This window comes from Chionomys nivalis, chromosome 12 (genome assembly GCF_950005125.1).
Source record: "Chionomys nivalis chromosome 12, mChiNiv1.1, whole genome shotgun sequence".
Taxonomy (NCBI): Eukaryota; Metazoa; Chordata; class Mammalia; order Rodentia; family Cricetidae; genus Chionomys; species Chionomys nivalis.
In genome coordinates, this window is record NC_080097.1 from 35,236,488 (window position 1) to 35,255,379 (window position 18,892).

General features: G+C 43.0%; 1 protein-coding gene across 2 annotated transcripts in view; it reads right to left on the reverse strand.

Moving 5' to 3' along the window:
- The window catches only part of Vwa8 (von Willebrand factor A domain containing 8), a 320,343-nt gene that overhangs the window by 101,579 nt on the left and 199,872 nt on the right, over positions 1-18,892 (reverse strand). For both annotated transcript variants that reach the window (XM_057786174.1, XM_057786175.1), the window contains 3 exons: positions 6,299-6,407; positions 4,453-4,591; positions 1,128-1,327 (listed from right to left, as the gene is read on the reverse strand). In XM_057786174.1, the coding sequence (XP_057642157.1) occupies positions 1,128-1,327; positions 4,453-4,591; positions 6,299-6,407 (448 nt within the window). The remainder of the gene's footprint in view (positions 1-1,127; positions 1,328-4,452; positions 4,592-6,298; positions 6,408-18,892) is intronic.

Here is an 18,892-nt window from a genome sequence, read left to right on the forward strand (position 1 = left end):
GAATAAAAATATTTGTTGCCGAACAGTGGTGGCACATGCCTTTAATTTCAGCACACAGGAGGCAGAGGCAGGTGATCTCTACAGAGTGAGTTCCAGGACAGCCAGGGTTACACAGGAAAACTGTGCCTTGAAAAACTGTGTGTGAGAGAGAGAGAGAGAGAGAGAGAGAGAGAGAGAGAGAGATTTTTTTTAAAAAAGTATATATTTATTTATCACTTTTGTGTGTATGTGTGTGTACCTGCATGAGTTTATGTGTGTAATGTTTGTGCTATAGCCCGTAGAGGTCAGAAGAGGACTCTGGATCCCCTGTAACTGGAGTGCCAGGTAACTGTGAGCTTCCCTAGAGTAAGGTGCTCTTAACTGCTGAACCATCTATGCTGTACACCTGGGATTTACAAAATGAATACTATGCCTTGTATAACACCTGGTAGACGTTAGGTAGAAAGCAGGCACACAAAACAGACCCCTTTCTGTTGGTAGAGTGTAGAGTAACTAGACCTTTAGAATTTCCGCTAACTGAAACATAACTGGTCTTTTGATCTGTGTCGTCTGTCTGGAATTACTTCCAGCCTGATGCTAGCTAGGCATCCGTACTTTCATTAGTGGGACCTTCATTTACTGATCCATAAACATGATGGATAGAACTTGACCCTACCAGACACACAAGGATCCCAGTGCATTTCACCCAGGAGATTGCTGTGGCTATCTCTAAAGAATGTCATTTAGATTTTCAGATAAAATGTTATCTTCACTGAGAGATACCATGGCCCTCCTTTAGTGCCGTTACCCTGCTAACCTATTCTTCTCCATCACCCTCTCTGATGTCACCCGAAAGTGGTGGGCTTCTTTGCTGCTTTACTAGCTTTCTATCTCTCTACAGACTGGCAGTTTCTTTACTGTCAATGTCAGCAAGGTGGAAAACTGACCGGTGACCTCTTTTCAGACTTGCAAGTCTCTCCAGAGAGAAGACAGTAGCCAGCCTTTGGTACAGTGCGATCCCTGGCCTTCTGGGCCCTGTCCTGGTCCTTTTGAAAGCACAGGTTTCCAACCATGGCTGACATCACTTGACTTTTTCACAGAACTTGCTCTTCCCACATCGGCACCTCGTGAGTGTCTGGTGTCCTCACCTGTTCCTCATGCAGGACAACTTGACCCCTGAGCGGACTGCCCAGCGGTGCTACTGTCACAAGTGGTCTCCAGGATCCGCTGGTCATTCTTGGGAAGATGTCAAAGAAGTCCACCAAGAAGCCACTTTTCCCAGTTAAATTCATAAAGTATAAGGAAATGGGATTGCATGCAGCTACATACAGGGTGTGCTCCCCGTTCTCTGAAATGACAGAAATGGATTAATTGCGCAGTTTCTCGATAGTTTCCTGATGGGCTAAGAGTTCTAGCACTACTAAATCTTGAACCTGAGCTAGGTCAGAGGCTCGGCACATGGCCTTCAGGTTTGTCAGACTGCAAAGGTCACAAGAAGCAACTCTGCTCCTTCCCTCAATGTAGACAGAGTAACGTTGTGTAGTTGAGGGAAGTACCTATCCGGGCTCCCAAATAATTCCACAAAGTCTGGTGATAACTCCATTAAATATGTGACTCTCTTCGAAGGCAGGGAACTTTTCTCTGGAAGGAGCAAAGCATTCTCTGACCCAATGGTTTCTATTGTTCCTGCAGAAGCACTTGGTCGGCGTCGTCTATCTGCGAGGTTTTCTTCTATTAGGTAGTTAGCAGGTTATACGATTTTCATTCTATAAATAAGCAATTTGATTTTTAAAAAATCTGAGCCCTGTAGGTCTCCCCCTCCCAACCTATGGTAATGGAGATTTAACCTAAAGCCATGAGCATGCTAAGGAAGAACTCTCCTGCTGAGCTAAACCCTCACAGCCTAGCACCAGGGATTTTAACTTCCCATCTGATATCCATGCCTGAAAATTGCTTCTGCACTCTCTCAAACCCAGGGACTGCCGAAGTCTAGTTCCTAACACATACGCCTATGCTTCCATATGCTTCAATCCCCTGCAGAGCTAATGGAAATGCAGATTCTGAGTTGGCAAAGCTAGTGTGGGCTGTTAGAGTCTGTGCTTGAAGCAAGTTCCCACGGGTGCCAAGGATGCTGGTTTGCGCACCCCTCCCCCTAACAGGGCCACAGTCTCTTATGTGAGCTCGAGACAAGAGACCAAGCAGGTTCTCTGATGCGTGTGTTGAGCACTGCCTGCCTGTCAGTTATTTATTTTACAGCAATCATAGTTCCTTAACCCCAAATTGAGATAAAAAGGAAGACAGTGAAATATATTAAAATTTGGGACAATCCAAGAAAATCTGGATGAAATTTGTGCATGACCTATATCTAAAATATTCATACAAATATGTCCAAAATATCAGTTCTACAGTACATAGATAAAACTATAAATCATAGTACATAAAAAGATATGTTAAATTTGAACAAATAAACTAGTATCAATAAGAAACACAGCCCAGGCTGGGCATGGTGATACATTAATTCTAGCACTTGGAAGGCAGAGACAGGCAGATTTCTGTGAGCCTAAGGCAGTATGTTCTACAGAGCTGTGATGATTTGAAAGAAAATGGCCCCAAAGGGAGTGGCCTACTGGGAGGTGTGCTTTTGTTGGAGTAGGTATGGAGGAAGTGTGTCAGTGTGGAGGTGGGCTTTGGGTCTCATATATGCTCAAGCCACCTCCAGTGTCTCAGTTCACTTCCTGTTGCCTGTGTAACTCTCAGCTACCTCTCCAGCACCATGTCTGCCTGCATACCATGTCCCGCCATGATAATGGACTGAATATCTGAACTGTAAGCCAGTCCCAATTAAATGTTTTTCTTTATAATAGTTGCTGAGGACATGGTGTCTCATCCCAGCAATAGAAAGAAACTTTTAGACAATAGCAAATGCCAGGCTATCTAGATATAGTGAGACCTTGTTTAAAAAAGGAGGAAGAGGAGGAGGAAGAGGACTGGAGAAGATTATTATTATTATTATTATTACTATTATTATTTATTTCTTTTGTTTTGTTTTTTGTTTTTTTTTAATAGAGTCTCACTATGTATCTCTGGCTGTCCTGGAACTCACTATGTGGACTAAGTTGACCTTGAACTCACAGAGATCCTCCTGCTTTTGCCTCTAGAGAGCAGGGATTAAAGGTGTGTGTCCCCACATCTGGTTTATTATTTAAGAGGTGACATGAACTATGCTGTAGAAGTTCCAAATATCAGATGAATAGTAGAACAGTAAAATTTGTAACTTATGGGTCTTTTAAATGTATCTTTTATGAGTAAAAATCAGTTCCAGTTAGCATTTCAGGGGCACTTTCCTGCACAGGAGAGGTCAGGAGGTCTGCAGGAGGAGCGCTGACAGAAAAGGGCACCTGGGGTAATTGTTCTCATATTACAGGCAGTAAGTGCCGTGCGGTCCTTGGCTCAAACACATAGATATATAATTAACTTCAATTCCAACCCAAGAATGTGTTCTTTTTTTCTGTCAAATGCAGATGAGGTTTTTAGAAAGGTCAGAACAAAGGGAAAAGTCTAGTTTGCAAATATGGTTCACTCTGGGAGGAAAGAGTTACATTTTATCAGGAAAAGCAAACGAGCCCTTCTCAGGGCCACCTGTGACTGCCTGCTGGGAACACAGGGACAGCTGCAGGTGATTGCTGTCCCCTACAGGTGTGGGCAGAAGGACACTGTGCACTCACAAGCGCTAAAGTTTAAACTTCAATTTAGACTCTCAAAGTTCGACACAACTGGTCGAACATGGATCCTTACCTCAAACAAACAATACAACCCCCTAAATATCTGAAGGCATACGTTTATTCAGATAGCTGACTTGGGCAATGAGGAATATCCTCAGAACTTACAGGAACCAAAAGCAAGGTGCTGACTTCTTTCCCTGAAAAATTTCCATCTCAGTCAAATTAATGACTCCCCTCCCTTCCCCCAGCTGCCACTTTGTATCACTTTAGTAACTGACATCAACTGAGAAACAAGGTAGCCAGTAATGGCACCAGTCCACAATTACAGAAGCCCATAACTACCTTCCTCTACCCACATCGCAGACAATCGAAGGCTTAATGATGGCAAGTCACTCTAGGCCTCACTGCTGGGCTGAATGCAATCACCAAACTGGAATCCAAGCCTCCCTCCCCCCAGTCCAATGCGTCTCCCTTCTTCCTGTCTATTTTTAGCACACGCCTGAGTGTGTTTAGCTTTGTGCTAGGACTGTAACAAGAAACAGACATATGCATACCCACCCAGTAGTGCTTATGTGGGGCCCACCGCAGCATTTTGTGTGATGGTTAGAGGAAATTAGTTCTAAATTATATCTAATTGCTTTCCAGATCCACCAAGTGACCAAGTCTCTCACAGAGCGCCCAATGCCTCAGGATTAACCCCTGTTTTTAAATCAGTGCAGGAGGAAAAGATCAAAATTATAAATGGATGTACCATGTGATACCGCAATGTCGCAGATTAAATTAACTTCATCCAGTGGAAACCTCCACGAGGTATACTCTTCGGTGAAGTTTAGGAATCTCGCTTCATGCCTTTCTATTGGGTACTCTTCTATGTTTGCAAGCACGGGACCCTACAACAGAGCGGCAGTTTTAGCAAAGATGCTTGGGTAGTCACAAAACAGCTCTTCCAATACAGAACGCGCATTTCAGCATTTACCATCTTGACATACTTCACTTTACCATACTTGAAACAAAAATAAAACCATTTAGTTACCTTCCCGAGTGCTTTCATACATGCGAGCTCACAGATCTCCTCACTGGCTTTTGTTTTAAGGACGTACACCGTGCATAAAGCACTAGAAGATTTCTCATGACTACACTTTTCCCTAAACCAGTAACCGGTCCAGACACCCAAACAGCAAGACCCAGAGTTGTCCAAGCCAGCGGGATAACTTACAAGTTAAGACACCAGAGCCTAACATATCAGTTATGTGAAAGCACGACACTAATGTGGTGGTGGAAGGGGGCCTTTAAGATGAAATGTCAAAAAAAAATGTGACATTAAAACCAAAAAACCTTCCAATGACTGATAATCACTGGTGTTACTTATGAAAAGTAGAATATTTTATATGCGGTTATAATTATTCAATATAAAGAAAAGCAAAGGAACTAACATGATAATATTGTGAATATCAGTTCTGGGTAGCTGGTTATGACTTCCTGGAAGAACCCTACGGGTACAACTAAACCTTCAATGACTTGCCTGCCCCACGGTCCTTAATAAAGATTCAGGCTACATCCTGGTGCCATGTCCCCTCCTATCTGGATTATACCCAGGAGACTGGAGAATCAAACTGTACCTGTCCTTGTACCTGGAGTGATGTGGGCTCTCCGATCACTTACTTAGCTGACATTTGGGGGCAGAAGAGAGAGGCAGCTCTGACAAGGGGCTCTGAAGTCCATGCTCCCTGATTTCCTAAATTCTACTTAAGTGGAAGAAAACATCTTTTTATGCCCCACCATAACTGTTCTGGTGTGAAGAGGACAGAATCTTTAGTGATCACAAATCTCCTGCATATACTTTTCGGCCATTTACAGGGCTGTGCACTGTACTGTCTGTGTAGATCCCAGCAATGAGGGTGGCAGCAGAGAACAGCGAGTCCAGTGTGCCTCCGACTTCTGTTCCTGCTACCCTTTTTTTTTTAAAAATATTTATTTACTATGTATACAATATTCTGTCTGTATGCCTGAAGGCCAGAAGAGGGCGCCAGACCTCATTACAGATGGTTGTGAGCCACCATGTGCTGGGAATTGAACTCAGGACCTTTGGAAGAGCAGGCAATGCTCTTAACCACTGAGCCATCTCTCCAGCCCCCCCCCCCCGCTACCCTTTTTAATGACTTTTGTAGGTACCTAACTGCCCAGAGGGGAGCTCTTTATACCTGAAATGCTCAGAATGGTTTTGATGGTAACTAATGACCCTTTCCCTTTCACAGGAAGACAGCATCACCAATGTATGGCTAAAAATTTAAAAAGCAAAATAATTTAATCTTGTTGGCAAACACAAAGTAAAGACAACTATCACAGAACAATCTTTTAAGGAAAATATACAATATACCCAACTGACTCGCCTGAAACAAACTTGGGTCCTAGACGTTCTGTTTGGCTAATGGTAACAGACTACACTGAATTCCTTGGGGGTCAGACTGACCTCGATGTTGGCACAGAAGCCAAAGAGCCAAGCACTTGCTAAGTCCTTAGACTTACAGAGCGTATCTAGAGAATATTTGAAAAGTTCATAAGATTCAATGTTTTGAGGAAATAATAAGGATAACAACCTTTATGTCGATATGAGACGTTTCAACTGGACACAAGATCTTTGGCATCCCATTTCCCGCCTGACCGGTTATCCAGTAGCCCATGAACGTCTGCTCTGGGAGAGGCAACCTGCCAAAGATAATTGGAAAAGTGAGCGTTTTTTCCCTATTATCAAGTGTCTTAGTTAGGGTTACTACTGCTGTGATAAAACTCCATGATGAAAACAAGTTAGGGAGGAAAGGTTCATTTTCTTACCCTTCCATATCACTGTTTACCATTGAAAGAAGGCAGGACAGGAACTCAAATATGGCAGGGACTCAGAGTCAGGAGCAGATGCGGAAGCCATGGAGGGTGCTGCTTACTGGCTTGCTCGGCCTGCTTTCTTACAGAACCCAGGACCATAGCCCAGGGATGATCCCACCCGTAATAGGCTAGACCCTCCCCCATCAGCCACTAATTAAGAAAATGCCTATGGGCTTGCCTACAACCCAATCTTCTGGAGGCATTTTCTCAATTGAGGCTCCCTCCTCTCAGATGACTTTAGCGTGTGTCAGGTTGACATCACACAAGCCAGCACATCAAGTGAGGGAGAAACATGCGCCATCCTTCGCTGGCAGCACACATAAAACTGAAAAATACTTCACTTAGAAGCGAGTTGTGCTCCATTCTGTTTAGAATGCAGTGCACAACACCATGTTTAGAATGTACATTAGGATGAAAAAGACACTCAGAAGATAAGACTCTCCCATTTCACCTTAATTACAATTACAGTTAAGGCTAACATATTTCCCATTGGAATTGATAAAATGTGCAATAACTTTACATGTAGATACCTGATAGAGTATAGGAAGGCTTAAAAGAAATTGGAGCGAGTCATTTAATTTTCCTTTCCAGTCTATTCTTTTACATTTTGAATCAAGTAGCAACCAGGGTATACTAGTATCAGACCTTTGGTGGATGCTGTAAAGAACCCCCCCCCAGACTGTTGTTTCATGATTAATATGTAATACATACACAGAAATGTTCATATAAATGTGTCACCTAGTGTTGAATACACCCATGTAACCAGTAGCCAAAAACCAGGACCCAGAAGTCACCTGGAGACATTTCATTGCTACCACGGAAGCTACTACCCTGATTGCTGGTAGAATCGCTTGGTATTTGCTTTATTTTGTTTAAAGAAATACAACTTTTTGTTTTAAGACAGGATCTTACTACTAGCCCAGGCTGGCCTTGAATGGACTCCCCTCAGTCTTCCAGATGCTAATATTTAGGACATGTGACACCATACTTTCTCATTTCTTTTTTGAGACATAATCTTGCTGTATTGCTCCAGCTGGCCTAGCACACACTATGGAAAGCTAGGCTTGCCCACCACTCCTCCCGCCTCTGCCTCCCAAGTGCTGGACGTACAGGCATGCAGTACTACATCTGGCTGGAGCAGTTTTGACATAGAGTGATTCACATACTAAAGCAAAAGGGCAGCAGCAAAGAATAAAATGTCAGGCAAACCTGAGAGTAGAACTTTCACTTCTTAATTCCAAATATTTCTACTTGAATCTTTTTTTATGGAACCATCCACCTGTCATTTTCATTTCACGTTTCTTACTCATGATATGACACAACAACATTAAAGACTCAAAGTTTAAAGTTCTTGATGTGGCCATAACTCAAAATATGTTTAGAATGAGTATGGGGCTCATTAACAGAGTACACATTTACACTTATAGGTTATTTTGTTTTCAGTAGTGCTGTGGTCTGACATGCATTCCCGTAAGCTTAGTAGAACTATATAGCCTTGATCACTCTTTGCACAAGACAAGGAACTAAATAACTGGTCAAGAATGCTTTTTGTCCCTTTGAAACAAGAGGAAGAAAGGGACCTTACAGTGAGTGTCCTCTAAGGCACATGACGCTGTGTCATACCTTACTTGAAAGGATACATTTGAATACGTTATCTAAAACACATTTTAAGGGGTTGAGATGACTCAGAGGTCAAGAGCACTAGGTGCTCTTATGAAGGACCAGATTCAGATTCCCATCATCCACCTTGGTTCACAATCGCCTCTAACTTCAGCCCTAGGGCATCCGATGCCCTTTCTGACCTTAATGGCCATCCCTCACCATACACATCAATAAAAATGTGCAGATAAGTCTTAACAAAATAAAACAATACATTTTAAGTACTCAGACCATAACCTTGATTGAGAGTGGGAGGTGGCTGGGGTCATGCTGAATTAGAAGACTATGATGTATTCTTTTAAATAAGGCAATAATATATGTTTCTGTGCTAACAGGGTAGATCTCCTAGAGTGGGATCTTCTCTCTTCTAGCTTAGAATAAAATGTATTTTCCAATTGTTCTCGTAAGCCCCAAATATTTGGAGATGTCTATATTTGGAAGGAGAAACATAAGGAGACACATTAATTTCTTTCTTAGTAGTATTGGTGAACACAAAGGGATCTGGGCTTCATTCCTATTTCTCTTATTAACCACCTATGAAAAACTGGAAGAAGAATGCCAGCTAATGTCTCAGTATTAATTTTGTCATTTACAATGAAGGGCTCATCTATAAAGTCTTTAAGGTTTGGAGAGTCTGCAACAGTCAGTGAGAAGACAGAAGCATCAGTGTAGGTTAAGAGCTTGCTTTGCCTTGGTTCCCTGGAGTGACAGTGATCAATCAGAATGAAACTATCTCTGCCTTTCATCTCAGGACTCGGGAAGCAGAGTCAGGATGATCTCCAGGTTTGAGGCTAGCCTGGTCTACAGAGTGAGTTCCAGGACAGACAGGGCTACACAGAAATGTCGTCTCAAAAAACCAAAAAAGATAATGTTTGTACCTATCAATCAGATGGATCCCTTGGTCAATGGGTATGCTGTCTTTATTCTTTAAGAATAAAGGGGCTCTAAATAGTCCCACTCGTTTGAAGACAATGGCTTCATAATTTTTTTTATTTTGGTTTTTTGAGACAGGGTTTCTCTATAGCTTTGGACAATGGTTTGATACCTTAAGACAATGGTTTCATATCATAATCTAGTCACAAATAGAGAACTGATTAATAAAAATAGCCATTGGTTGATAACCGAGCATAAGAAATGCATCCAGGGCTGGGGATATATTTCAGTTGCACAGGCTTACCTAGCATGAGGAAAGAAAGCTCTTGGCTTGATATTCAGCATTTAAAAAAAACCCCTAATATATTCACTAATAATTTTATAAATAATACTCAGATGACAACTAAGAAAAAAAAATCCATCCATTTGAGCAAGGGTCATTTTTCTCAGATTCCATTTCCTACTAACAACACCAGAGATGTTCATAACTCTGCTTAGAGGAAGTTGCCAACTCATTCTAAATAACAGTCATGGAACTCAAGGCCAGTCCAGCTCTCTGAAAAAGCAGCTCTGTCTGATTGGCTGGCAGAGTATGGACCTGTAGATATGCCATATAAACAGCAGCCAACCCCACACAACAACGATGTACTTCTATTGGCAGCATCAACTACAGCTGAAGGACGCACTGGCAGGTGTCCTGGGGTTGTACACACTGACATCATCTCTTATCCCTGGCTGTTCCTGGACTCTGACAATAGTTGAGAAACCATAGCCCCTCATCTATTTCCCACAAAGGCTCAGAAGCTGTGTGTATGTGTGTGGGGGGGGAGCTGGGGAGACCATTTCTAACTTTCTTTAGAGGAGGGGGAAGCACGCATTTGGAGTATGAACAAGCTTTGGAATACTCTTCAAAATGTGGGGTGGGTGGATGTACCCTGGCGAGCAGTTAGCAAAAAGGCCTTCTTTTTCATTACTGAAATGTGGCATCCAACTCCGAGCAGACTTTTTATGTTTGACTTGACACAATAAGGACATTTTCCATGACTTTAAGAATCTGTCACTATGCCGTTGAACTGTTTTAATGCCCGGGCTGGAATGATGTCTGGCTTTGATTTCAGCCGGGAGGAGCATGAACTCGGGCCTATAAATAGAATCACTTTTTATTTGCAGTGTCATTCATGAATTTATGTGTTTTAAAACAATGATGTGTTCTAGTACTTGTGTTGTGATGTTTCCTAATCCCTTGTGGAAGCAGCAACAGAGACCTGAGACAGAGAAAGGCGCATACGAAAATCATGACTCGGGTCAAGCCAGAGCACTCGAGCCTGTTAGGGAGAGGAAAAAGATTTGCTTTTTTTAAACACACAGACAATCCATAACACGACGCATGTGGACACCAAAGTTAGGTAACATCATCTAAAGGTCATGCAAGAGCTCTGTGTCGGAAAGACTTCCAAAGAGAGGGGGCTGGGTTTTTAAAGCACACGTTCTGGCAAATTTCTGCCTTCTCTGAACTTTTGCCAACACTATTTCTGGAGTCTGAAAGAAAACACATGAAAAAGATTTGGATCTTTCTAGGGCCATTATGCAATCGGGAGTTGCTGACATACCTATTAACAATTCCTACGACATTTCCTTGCCACAAGAACGACTAATGCTCATGGAGTAACGGAGCTCTTGAGAGCAGCTCCGCCGACTCAGAAAGCAGCAATCACTACTATCCTCGAGACGAAAGAGAGCGACTCCAATTTTACTGGCCTCACTCATTCTTAAAGATTCTTAAAATCTTTTGCAAACCATTCCTGACAAACACATTCTGCTTGGCTCTTACCCTTTCTTCTCACTCTGAGCCAAACTGTAATTCAACTCTACCTTGAACTACTTTTTCCTATCTCTGAACGTGGACATTTCAATGCTTCTCCAAGGCCATTTCCTCTCTCTAGAATTCCATTCTGGACCCACCTCTTCAGTGAGCTACTTCCCCCTCTTGGAGCTGGGTCTGAGGGAACTAACTTTGAACCCATTATGGGGCAGAGGATGCCCGTGAGCTCTAATCTTACAGCATCTACTTCCCAGGTGTTGGGATCACAGGCATGCACCACCATACTCACTCGGAGACCCTTCTCCTTAAACTGCAATCCTAATATTAATTTGCCTTTGAGTCCTTCTTCATATTTTGTGCTAGGGGAAAAAAAAAAACAAAACCCCGCAGCCATTTGCCCTTCTGGGTTTCCATACAAATTTATTCATATGAAACTCTGAAGAGTTTTATAGAGTCTGCAATTTTCCAGCTTAAGAGAGTAGAGAGAATACAATTTTAGAAAGAATAGACTAGAAATGAAACTATGAAATCTTTGATTTTTTTTCCTTAACAAAATAAAACGTCAGCACAAGGCTGGGTAGGTGGCATATGCCTATCATCTAGCAGGAGGAGCCTGAAATAGTGCTGACTACCTAGAGTCTTAGAGATAGCCTGGGTCCTATGTAGTAAGGTACTATCTCGAACACACACACACTTCAGTTACAAGCTTAACAGAGAAAGAAAGTCCACTTAAATATAAACTAGTAATAATGTGTCTTACTATGAATTCCCAGTAGTACCCTCCTTTGCCAAGAACTTCAAAATCTCCTTTCTTAACAGCTCACAAGTCGCTGGCAAGTTTATACTGCTTTGCTAAACACAGTGTGTATGTGAGTGCACGGGTGTGTTTCCGTCTCTGCTCCTGAGTCTATTTCATTTACAACATGTCCCTCTGCCTCCGCCCCCCCCCCCCCCCGAGCCTGCCAAGGCCACAGAAATGCAGTCATCTGAGTTGGGTAAAGCTGCTATTTTTGGCTGGCACTTCCCAGTGCGCCTCCTGCTCTCCAGAATGACCCTGCGTCTCTGAGCAACTGTACTGCCTTCCTCGGGTCAAAGTGGATGCCGACAGCTTGAGCCACAGCCTCTGGCTGCCCTTTCTCCTTGTAGGTGCTGCCAGGCTACAGTTCTGGACCCCGGCTTTAAACTTCCTTCATCTTACTTTAAGTTCTACCTCAGGGCAGGGGGGCACCTTCTCTTTCTCCGACATCTGTTCTACCAATTACATCTCAGTGGTTTCAAATCCTGTGTTCTTTCCTTTGCTAATCATCTCCAAGGAGGCCTGGGGGTGAAAGTTCTAGCCACCTCTACTGCGAGCATGGAAACTTTCTGACTTCCCCACAGGACAGACTCACAGAGGGGAAGACCACTGAGAAAGAAGCCCACTCACTGCTGAGAGCACATTTTTCTGATCTGGCAAATTGATGATTTACTGAGTAGGGTATAAGCTTCATTCAATGATTATGAGTTCACTGCGGGTTCACTGATTGGCCACCTCATTCTCTCAAGGTTGTCCTTTCTTCTCCATGGCCACATACTACTAGGCATTCCTCCATCAGAAGAGGGAGTCCTGCAGCTGCTTCCTAACAGCCTTTCTATGCTTGGCTTTGCCGCCATCCTCTCTGTTATGCTTAGGAAATGAAAGGAGGCCTTTTCTGTCAGGAACTTACTCTTCTGCCTCAGCCTCACCGCCCTGACCGCCATGACCTCACCCCGACACTCACGGAGTACTTGCACCTCCAAATACACCCACGTATTCTTTAGCTGGGGGCCAATGAGAGAGCCCAGTAGGGGAAAGGCGCTTGCCACCAAGTCTGATGATCTGATTTGGATTCCCAGGACCCACACGGTTGATGGAGAGAACTGACTCACCCCAGAAAGCTGTTCCTGACCTCCACATACAAAATCAGCATCGGGTTTGTGAGAAATAAAATGCAATTCTAAAACGTGTTAAATTTCTATTCTGGAACTGTTCTCCCCTCCTGTGTGTCCAGGAACACAGAGTAGCAACACACACCTTGGCTTCCTCACCTTCATGGACTCTTCCCAAGGGCAACTGCCTTTTCCCACGGACAGCCACAACAAGCACACATGGCTTCTTCCTCGATATGTTCTTGGTTAACTGTGACCTACTTACAGACAACACTGAGTCTTTCTCACCTTTGGAACGCTTACTCCGGCAGAGGGCACCTCCCCCACCCAGCACGTAGGAAGTATCGTTTAATGAATGAAAAGTTGGTCACATTAAGGCCACCAGCATTTTGACCCACTCATTTTCTCAGAGGCAAACTGCAATCGGCAAATCTTCCCCATTGCGCTCTGACTACGCCCTTCACTTAGAACCTCAATGGAGGACGCAGTCTACTTGCAAGCAGGCTTTTGTGAGCGGATTTCTATCTGCCGGGTGACAGGCTTTTAGAAAACCTCACTTATAAAAGCTTCCAGGATTAGGAATAATTATGTGAGCCTGCTTAGGATGCACACATCTCAAAGATGTCTCTGTAGACTGGGCACATTTAACTATTTTTTCCCATTCCAATAAAGGAACTGAGACAACTACTACCCACAATACAGCAGGAGAGGGCAAAGCCAAGTCTGTGAGCCTATAACTGTTCAGAGTGCTGAGAAGAAGTGAAGGGTGCTCTGCCATGAACGGGGCATCTTTATCAACACCTCCACCTCCCACGCCACCCAAGCTCAAGGACAGCCCAGAAAAAGAGGGGAAAAGAAAGTAAAAGTGAAAAAATGGCTGGTGTACCCATGGAGCTGTAGCTATGGCTACCTGCACAAGGTCAAGCCAACCGAAATTCCAGCATGCACGGGGTAGCAGCTCAGGAGACTCTACCACATCTGAGCAGCAATTAGCAGTAGGCAGCTTCTGGGTGGGCGGGGCATTCTTCTATAGCTACTATAGGCTGCCCATATTCCTGAGGGTGGTTGCACATTAATAAACATATGGACAACACCGACGAGATTTAATGAGAATAGAGATGGCCGGATATGTGGCGCACACCTTCAATCCCAGCACTCGAGAAGCAGAGACAAGCAGATCTCTTTGCGTCTGAAGCCAGCCTGGTCTACAAGAGTGAGTTCCAGGTTAGACCCCAGATAGCTGAGACAACCCTGAGAAAGAAGAATAATGCTGGAGTGGCTGTCATTTCAGATCTCAGATATATTATGTCATCTCAGATCTCAGATATATTATGTCATCTCAGATCTCAGATATATTATGTCATCTCAGATCTCAGCTATATTATGGAACTACAGCAATTAAAAACATGATACTGGCACAAGAGCAGACAAGCTGACCAATGGAACAAAACTGAAGACCCAAATATGAATACAAATAATTACAGCCATTTAATATTTGACAAAGGTGTCAAAAAAAAACCCATTGGAGAACATAGAGTATCTTCAACAAATGGTGCTGGAAAAACTGGATGTTTACATGAAGAATGAAATTAGACCTGTATCTATCACTTTGCACAAAATCTAACTCCAAGTGAATCCACCACCTAAGTGTGAAACCTGAAACAATGAACCCACTTGAGGAACACAGGCAGTATGCTCCATGACACAGACGTGGGACAATGAAGCCCTAGAAGAACACAGGCAGTGTGCTCCATGACACAGACGTGGGAAAGGGCTTTCTGAAGAAGACTCATTTGGAATTACAGGCAACAAGTGACAAGTTGGACTTCATGGAATGAAAAATCTTCTGCATAGTTAACGAGCAATATACAGGGTGAAGAGGAAGCCAACAAAATGGGAGAGAATCTTTGCTGGATATACATCTGATAGGTACTAATATCAGGATATATAAAAAGATGTCAAAAAACAAAAACAAACACAGTCAATTAACTTAAAAAATGTGTCTGAGATCCAAACAGAGAGATCTCAAACAAGGGTAGCTGGCTAAGAAGTCCAGTGTCCCTAGCAATTAGGAAAATCTCTCTGACCAACTTTGAAATTTCATCTTACCTCAGTGAGACTGGCAGAGATCAAGGGAACAAAGGCAGGAAGGGGTGTGGGGAAAAGGAGCCCCCACTCATCATTGTTGGGTCCAATCACTGGGCCACCACGCTAGAAACCAGTGTAGAGAATCCTCAAAAGCCTGAAAATGAATCTACCGTGTGAGCCTGCTATCCCACTCCTGGCATATGTCCCACGATACTTGCTCAGTCATGTCCACTGTTTCTCTAGTCCCAACAGCTAGGAAATGGAAACAACCTAATGACCTTCAACTGATGGACAGATCATGAAGATGTGCTACATATGCACCACGGAATACTAGTCAGCTGTAAAGAAAATGAAATCAGGAAATTTGTATGTAAATGGACAGAACTAGAAAAGATGATATCGAAAGAGGTAATCTAGTCTCAGAAAGACAAATGTTGCGGGCTGGAGAGATGGCTCAGTGGTTAAGAGCATAGCCTGCTCTTCCAAAGGTCCTGAGTTCAATTCCCAGCAACCACATGGTGGCTCACAACCATCTGTAAAGAGGTCTGGCGCCCTCTTCTGGCCTTCAGGCATATACACAGACAGAATATTGTATACATAATAAATAAATAAATAAATAAATAAATATTAAAAAAAAAAGACAAATGTTGCACATTCTTTTTTATATGAGGTTTTTAGGTCCAAATCTTCAGATATAAGCTAAGTTCTTACCCTTCATCTTTGCATCAGATAAAGACCATCAGAGCAAACCACAACCAACCAAAATGCACTACTGTGGAACGCAGTCCCAATGGAGACACCTACAACACCTGCAGCTAACGCTGAGCCATCACTGGGGCAGAGGGGTCAAAATGTAAGAGCTGGAGGAACAGGGAGTTTGCTGTGAAACTGGCATCTTCTAGAAATGTCAGAAACTACACTTATTAAATCTCAGCAACACGGCTTCCTGCACATTAGTTGAACAAGGATGACACCAACAGACATGCTAACATGGATGGGGAGGTTCAGGAGGCCTCAACCCTAGACAAAGGACCATAGGCAACTAAGGAATGCTGAGGTAGGAGAAAACCTTCCCCAGGAGAGCACACCAATTGGTTAGCCAATACCAAATGACCGGCCCTGAAAATGTTCACACAAGTAATATTACATGGATTGAGTAGATTTCATTTATGTATTCCGGAACACACACACATGTATATATAACAATGGTTAAAGAAAAAAGATCCCTGAATTTGAAGGCAAGTGGGAGGTGGGGGTACACTGGAAGGGTGGAAGGAGGAAAGGGAGGAGGCAACTAATAGACTGTCAAAAAAGCTCTTTAAAAAGTAATTCTGTGATAACATCATGTAAGACCTTAGGCTTTCTGAAAACTAAGAGCTCTTTTCTAAGTGAAAACAGATATGCAGAGCAGAGTTGCTTACCTTAGAACTCATAGTCAAGACTGTGATCTTATTTGTAAAACATCAGTTCCCACTCCCCGCAACAAGCTATCACTATATAAAAGGAAGCATAGCACCTAATACTTTGGGGAAAGAGAAGGGACTCAAAACTGCAGGCAGAGACCATTTTAATAATCATCCCAACATGCAGAAAGCAAACTACTGCAAATGCAGACCTGGCTGGGATGTCTTTCTGCTGCTTCTGGTACTTTCAAGACCCCACAGCTGCTGTGAGAGAAACAGCAGTTGCTGACGACAGCCCAACTACATAGAGTAAGTCTTTAAAGCAAGAAGTCAAATTCAGACAGATACCCTCTCAAAGACAACTCCAAAGGAAATCCCACGAATGAAGTCATTTCTAAATAGATGGAGCGGCTCTGTCTGTAGGTACACACACCTGGCAAGAAAACCACCAAACACAGTCCTGAAATGCACACAGTGGCACACAAATGTCCTTCCTAACGGACATTCTCAGCATCCTCTATCCGAGTATCCCTAACATCTGCTAGAACAGCTGGGGAATGACGAATGGTGAATGATTCAGGGTAAAGAGATTCTGCCCTGCAGCTTCCCTATGCAGTCGGGGACAGCAAACCACAGAACTAGGAGTTGGACGATTCATACAGATTACTTAGTTCAGTGTTCCAGGGCTGAGTCCCCTCAAGTACTCCCCAGTGAAGTCTATCCAGATGTGTGAGCGCCCAAGCAGCAGAGTTCCAGTTCTCCCTTTCCTGGGTAGTTCTCATTCTACCCCTGACACAGGAGCTTCTGCCCAAGAGGCCCCCTCTGAGATGTAATGATTTAGAAACTCGGAGAGGCAGAGATGGAACAGAGTGACGTAAGACTGACCAGTTAAAGTGGACCACTTTAACAATCAGAGCTCTGAAGACAGAATGGATTCTGTGGGAGGAAACCGCTAAAATGAACAAATGACTAAAAGGTCTTCTTTTGAAGAATTTGTGGGGGTCACTGGTAAAAAAATACCCAACTGCAGGATATTCGCTGGCATCTTATAGAAAGAATGCTTTCATTTACTTCTAGAAGTGATGAAAAACTACATTAAGTTAAAGGAACCTGATTAGAATATACTTATAAATTCATTCTCTCTCTCTCTCTCTCTCTCTCTCTCTCTCTCTCTCTCTCTCTCTCTCTCTCTCTCGGCTTCTGAAACAGATTCTGAAAGGCAAGTATAAAATAACCAAAATCTCTAAAAATCTTGAAATCAAAAGGATAATTCTGGAAGTAGAGTTGTGGTTGAATGCCCCATCCTTAGTGTGTAAGACAAATTCCAACACACATGCACACCGGGTACATACAGAGAGTTGATATTTGTAAAGTTTGTGTGGCATGTGCTCAGGAGTTGAAAGATACCAACTACAATCACTTTTGATACTGTAAAGGTGTGTTACATGGAGTTGGGGTGGGGAAGCTCAGTGGCAGATTATGTGGTTTGCATGTACGAGGCCCTAGGTTCAGGCTCTGGGCAGGCAGCGACACATACATGCACGTGCCCACACCGTGTGTTTGTATGTATTTGTGTGTGTGTGTGTGTGTGTGTATGAGAGAGAGAGAGAGAGAGAGAGAGAGAGAGAGAGAGAGAGAGAGAGTTAGTTCTGTAGGTCCTCAGTTGACACTGTTATGATGATGCATACCAGCCCCAAACCTACTGTATTGAAATTCCAGAGTGCCTAGCTAACCTGATCTCTCCTCTGTCACAGGAGACCCTGCCAGAAGTTTGTCCTCAGAGCAAGTGCATAGTCTGACTGATGTTTTACTGTAATAGAAGCCAAAGTCCCAAGAAATAGCAATTTCTAAATAGATAGACCTTTAACTTTAAAAAAAATGGAAAATTACAGTGTCAACAGAGTAGATGCTTAAAAAATAGAATACAGAAGTGATACCTCTTTTCTAAAACTCAAGGAATGCAGAAAGCCACACCTAAGTCAAGCATAGCCACCACATCTTAAATTCTTTAAAGTCTAGACCATAAAACTCCTAATAAAACCATTGATTAATATACTTCTGTAACATCAATTCGAAGTTACATTATTTTGCTTAAATGTGAAAATCTTAACATTAAATAAAGAATCTGAAAATAGTAGGAGAATGCCTAGCAACAAGACATCTGAGGAGTAATCGCCAGGCTCTAGTAGGCCTTCTTCACCAGCAAGGGCCCTTCTAAAGTGGAGTCGCACGGAAGTCATTTTCAGACATACAGACCGTCTAGTGAGAACATTTGTATGTCTGGAAGCAATGACATTTAGCCACATCCACAAAGTCCAAAGGCACTGATATAACTGGGTTTCTCTTTTGAGAGTCTCTCACATGTTTCCCAAATCTGTTCATTGTGGTTGGAGTAAGTATCTTAGCTTAAAATTGGAGGAGGGAAGGAAACGGAGAGAAAGCAGAACTGGGAGTAACATGTTATACATAATTAAATCGTTCACTTTAGTTACTTTTATTTTTCAACAAAGAAGCTTGAGAATGAAGTGTTTCAGAAAGAATGCCTTTAGGAACATGTG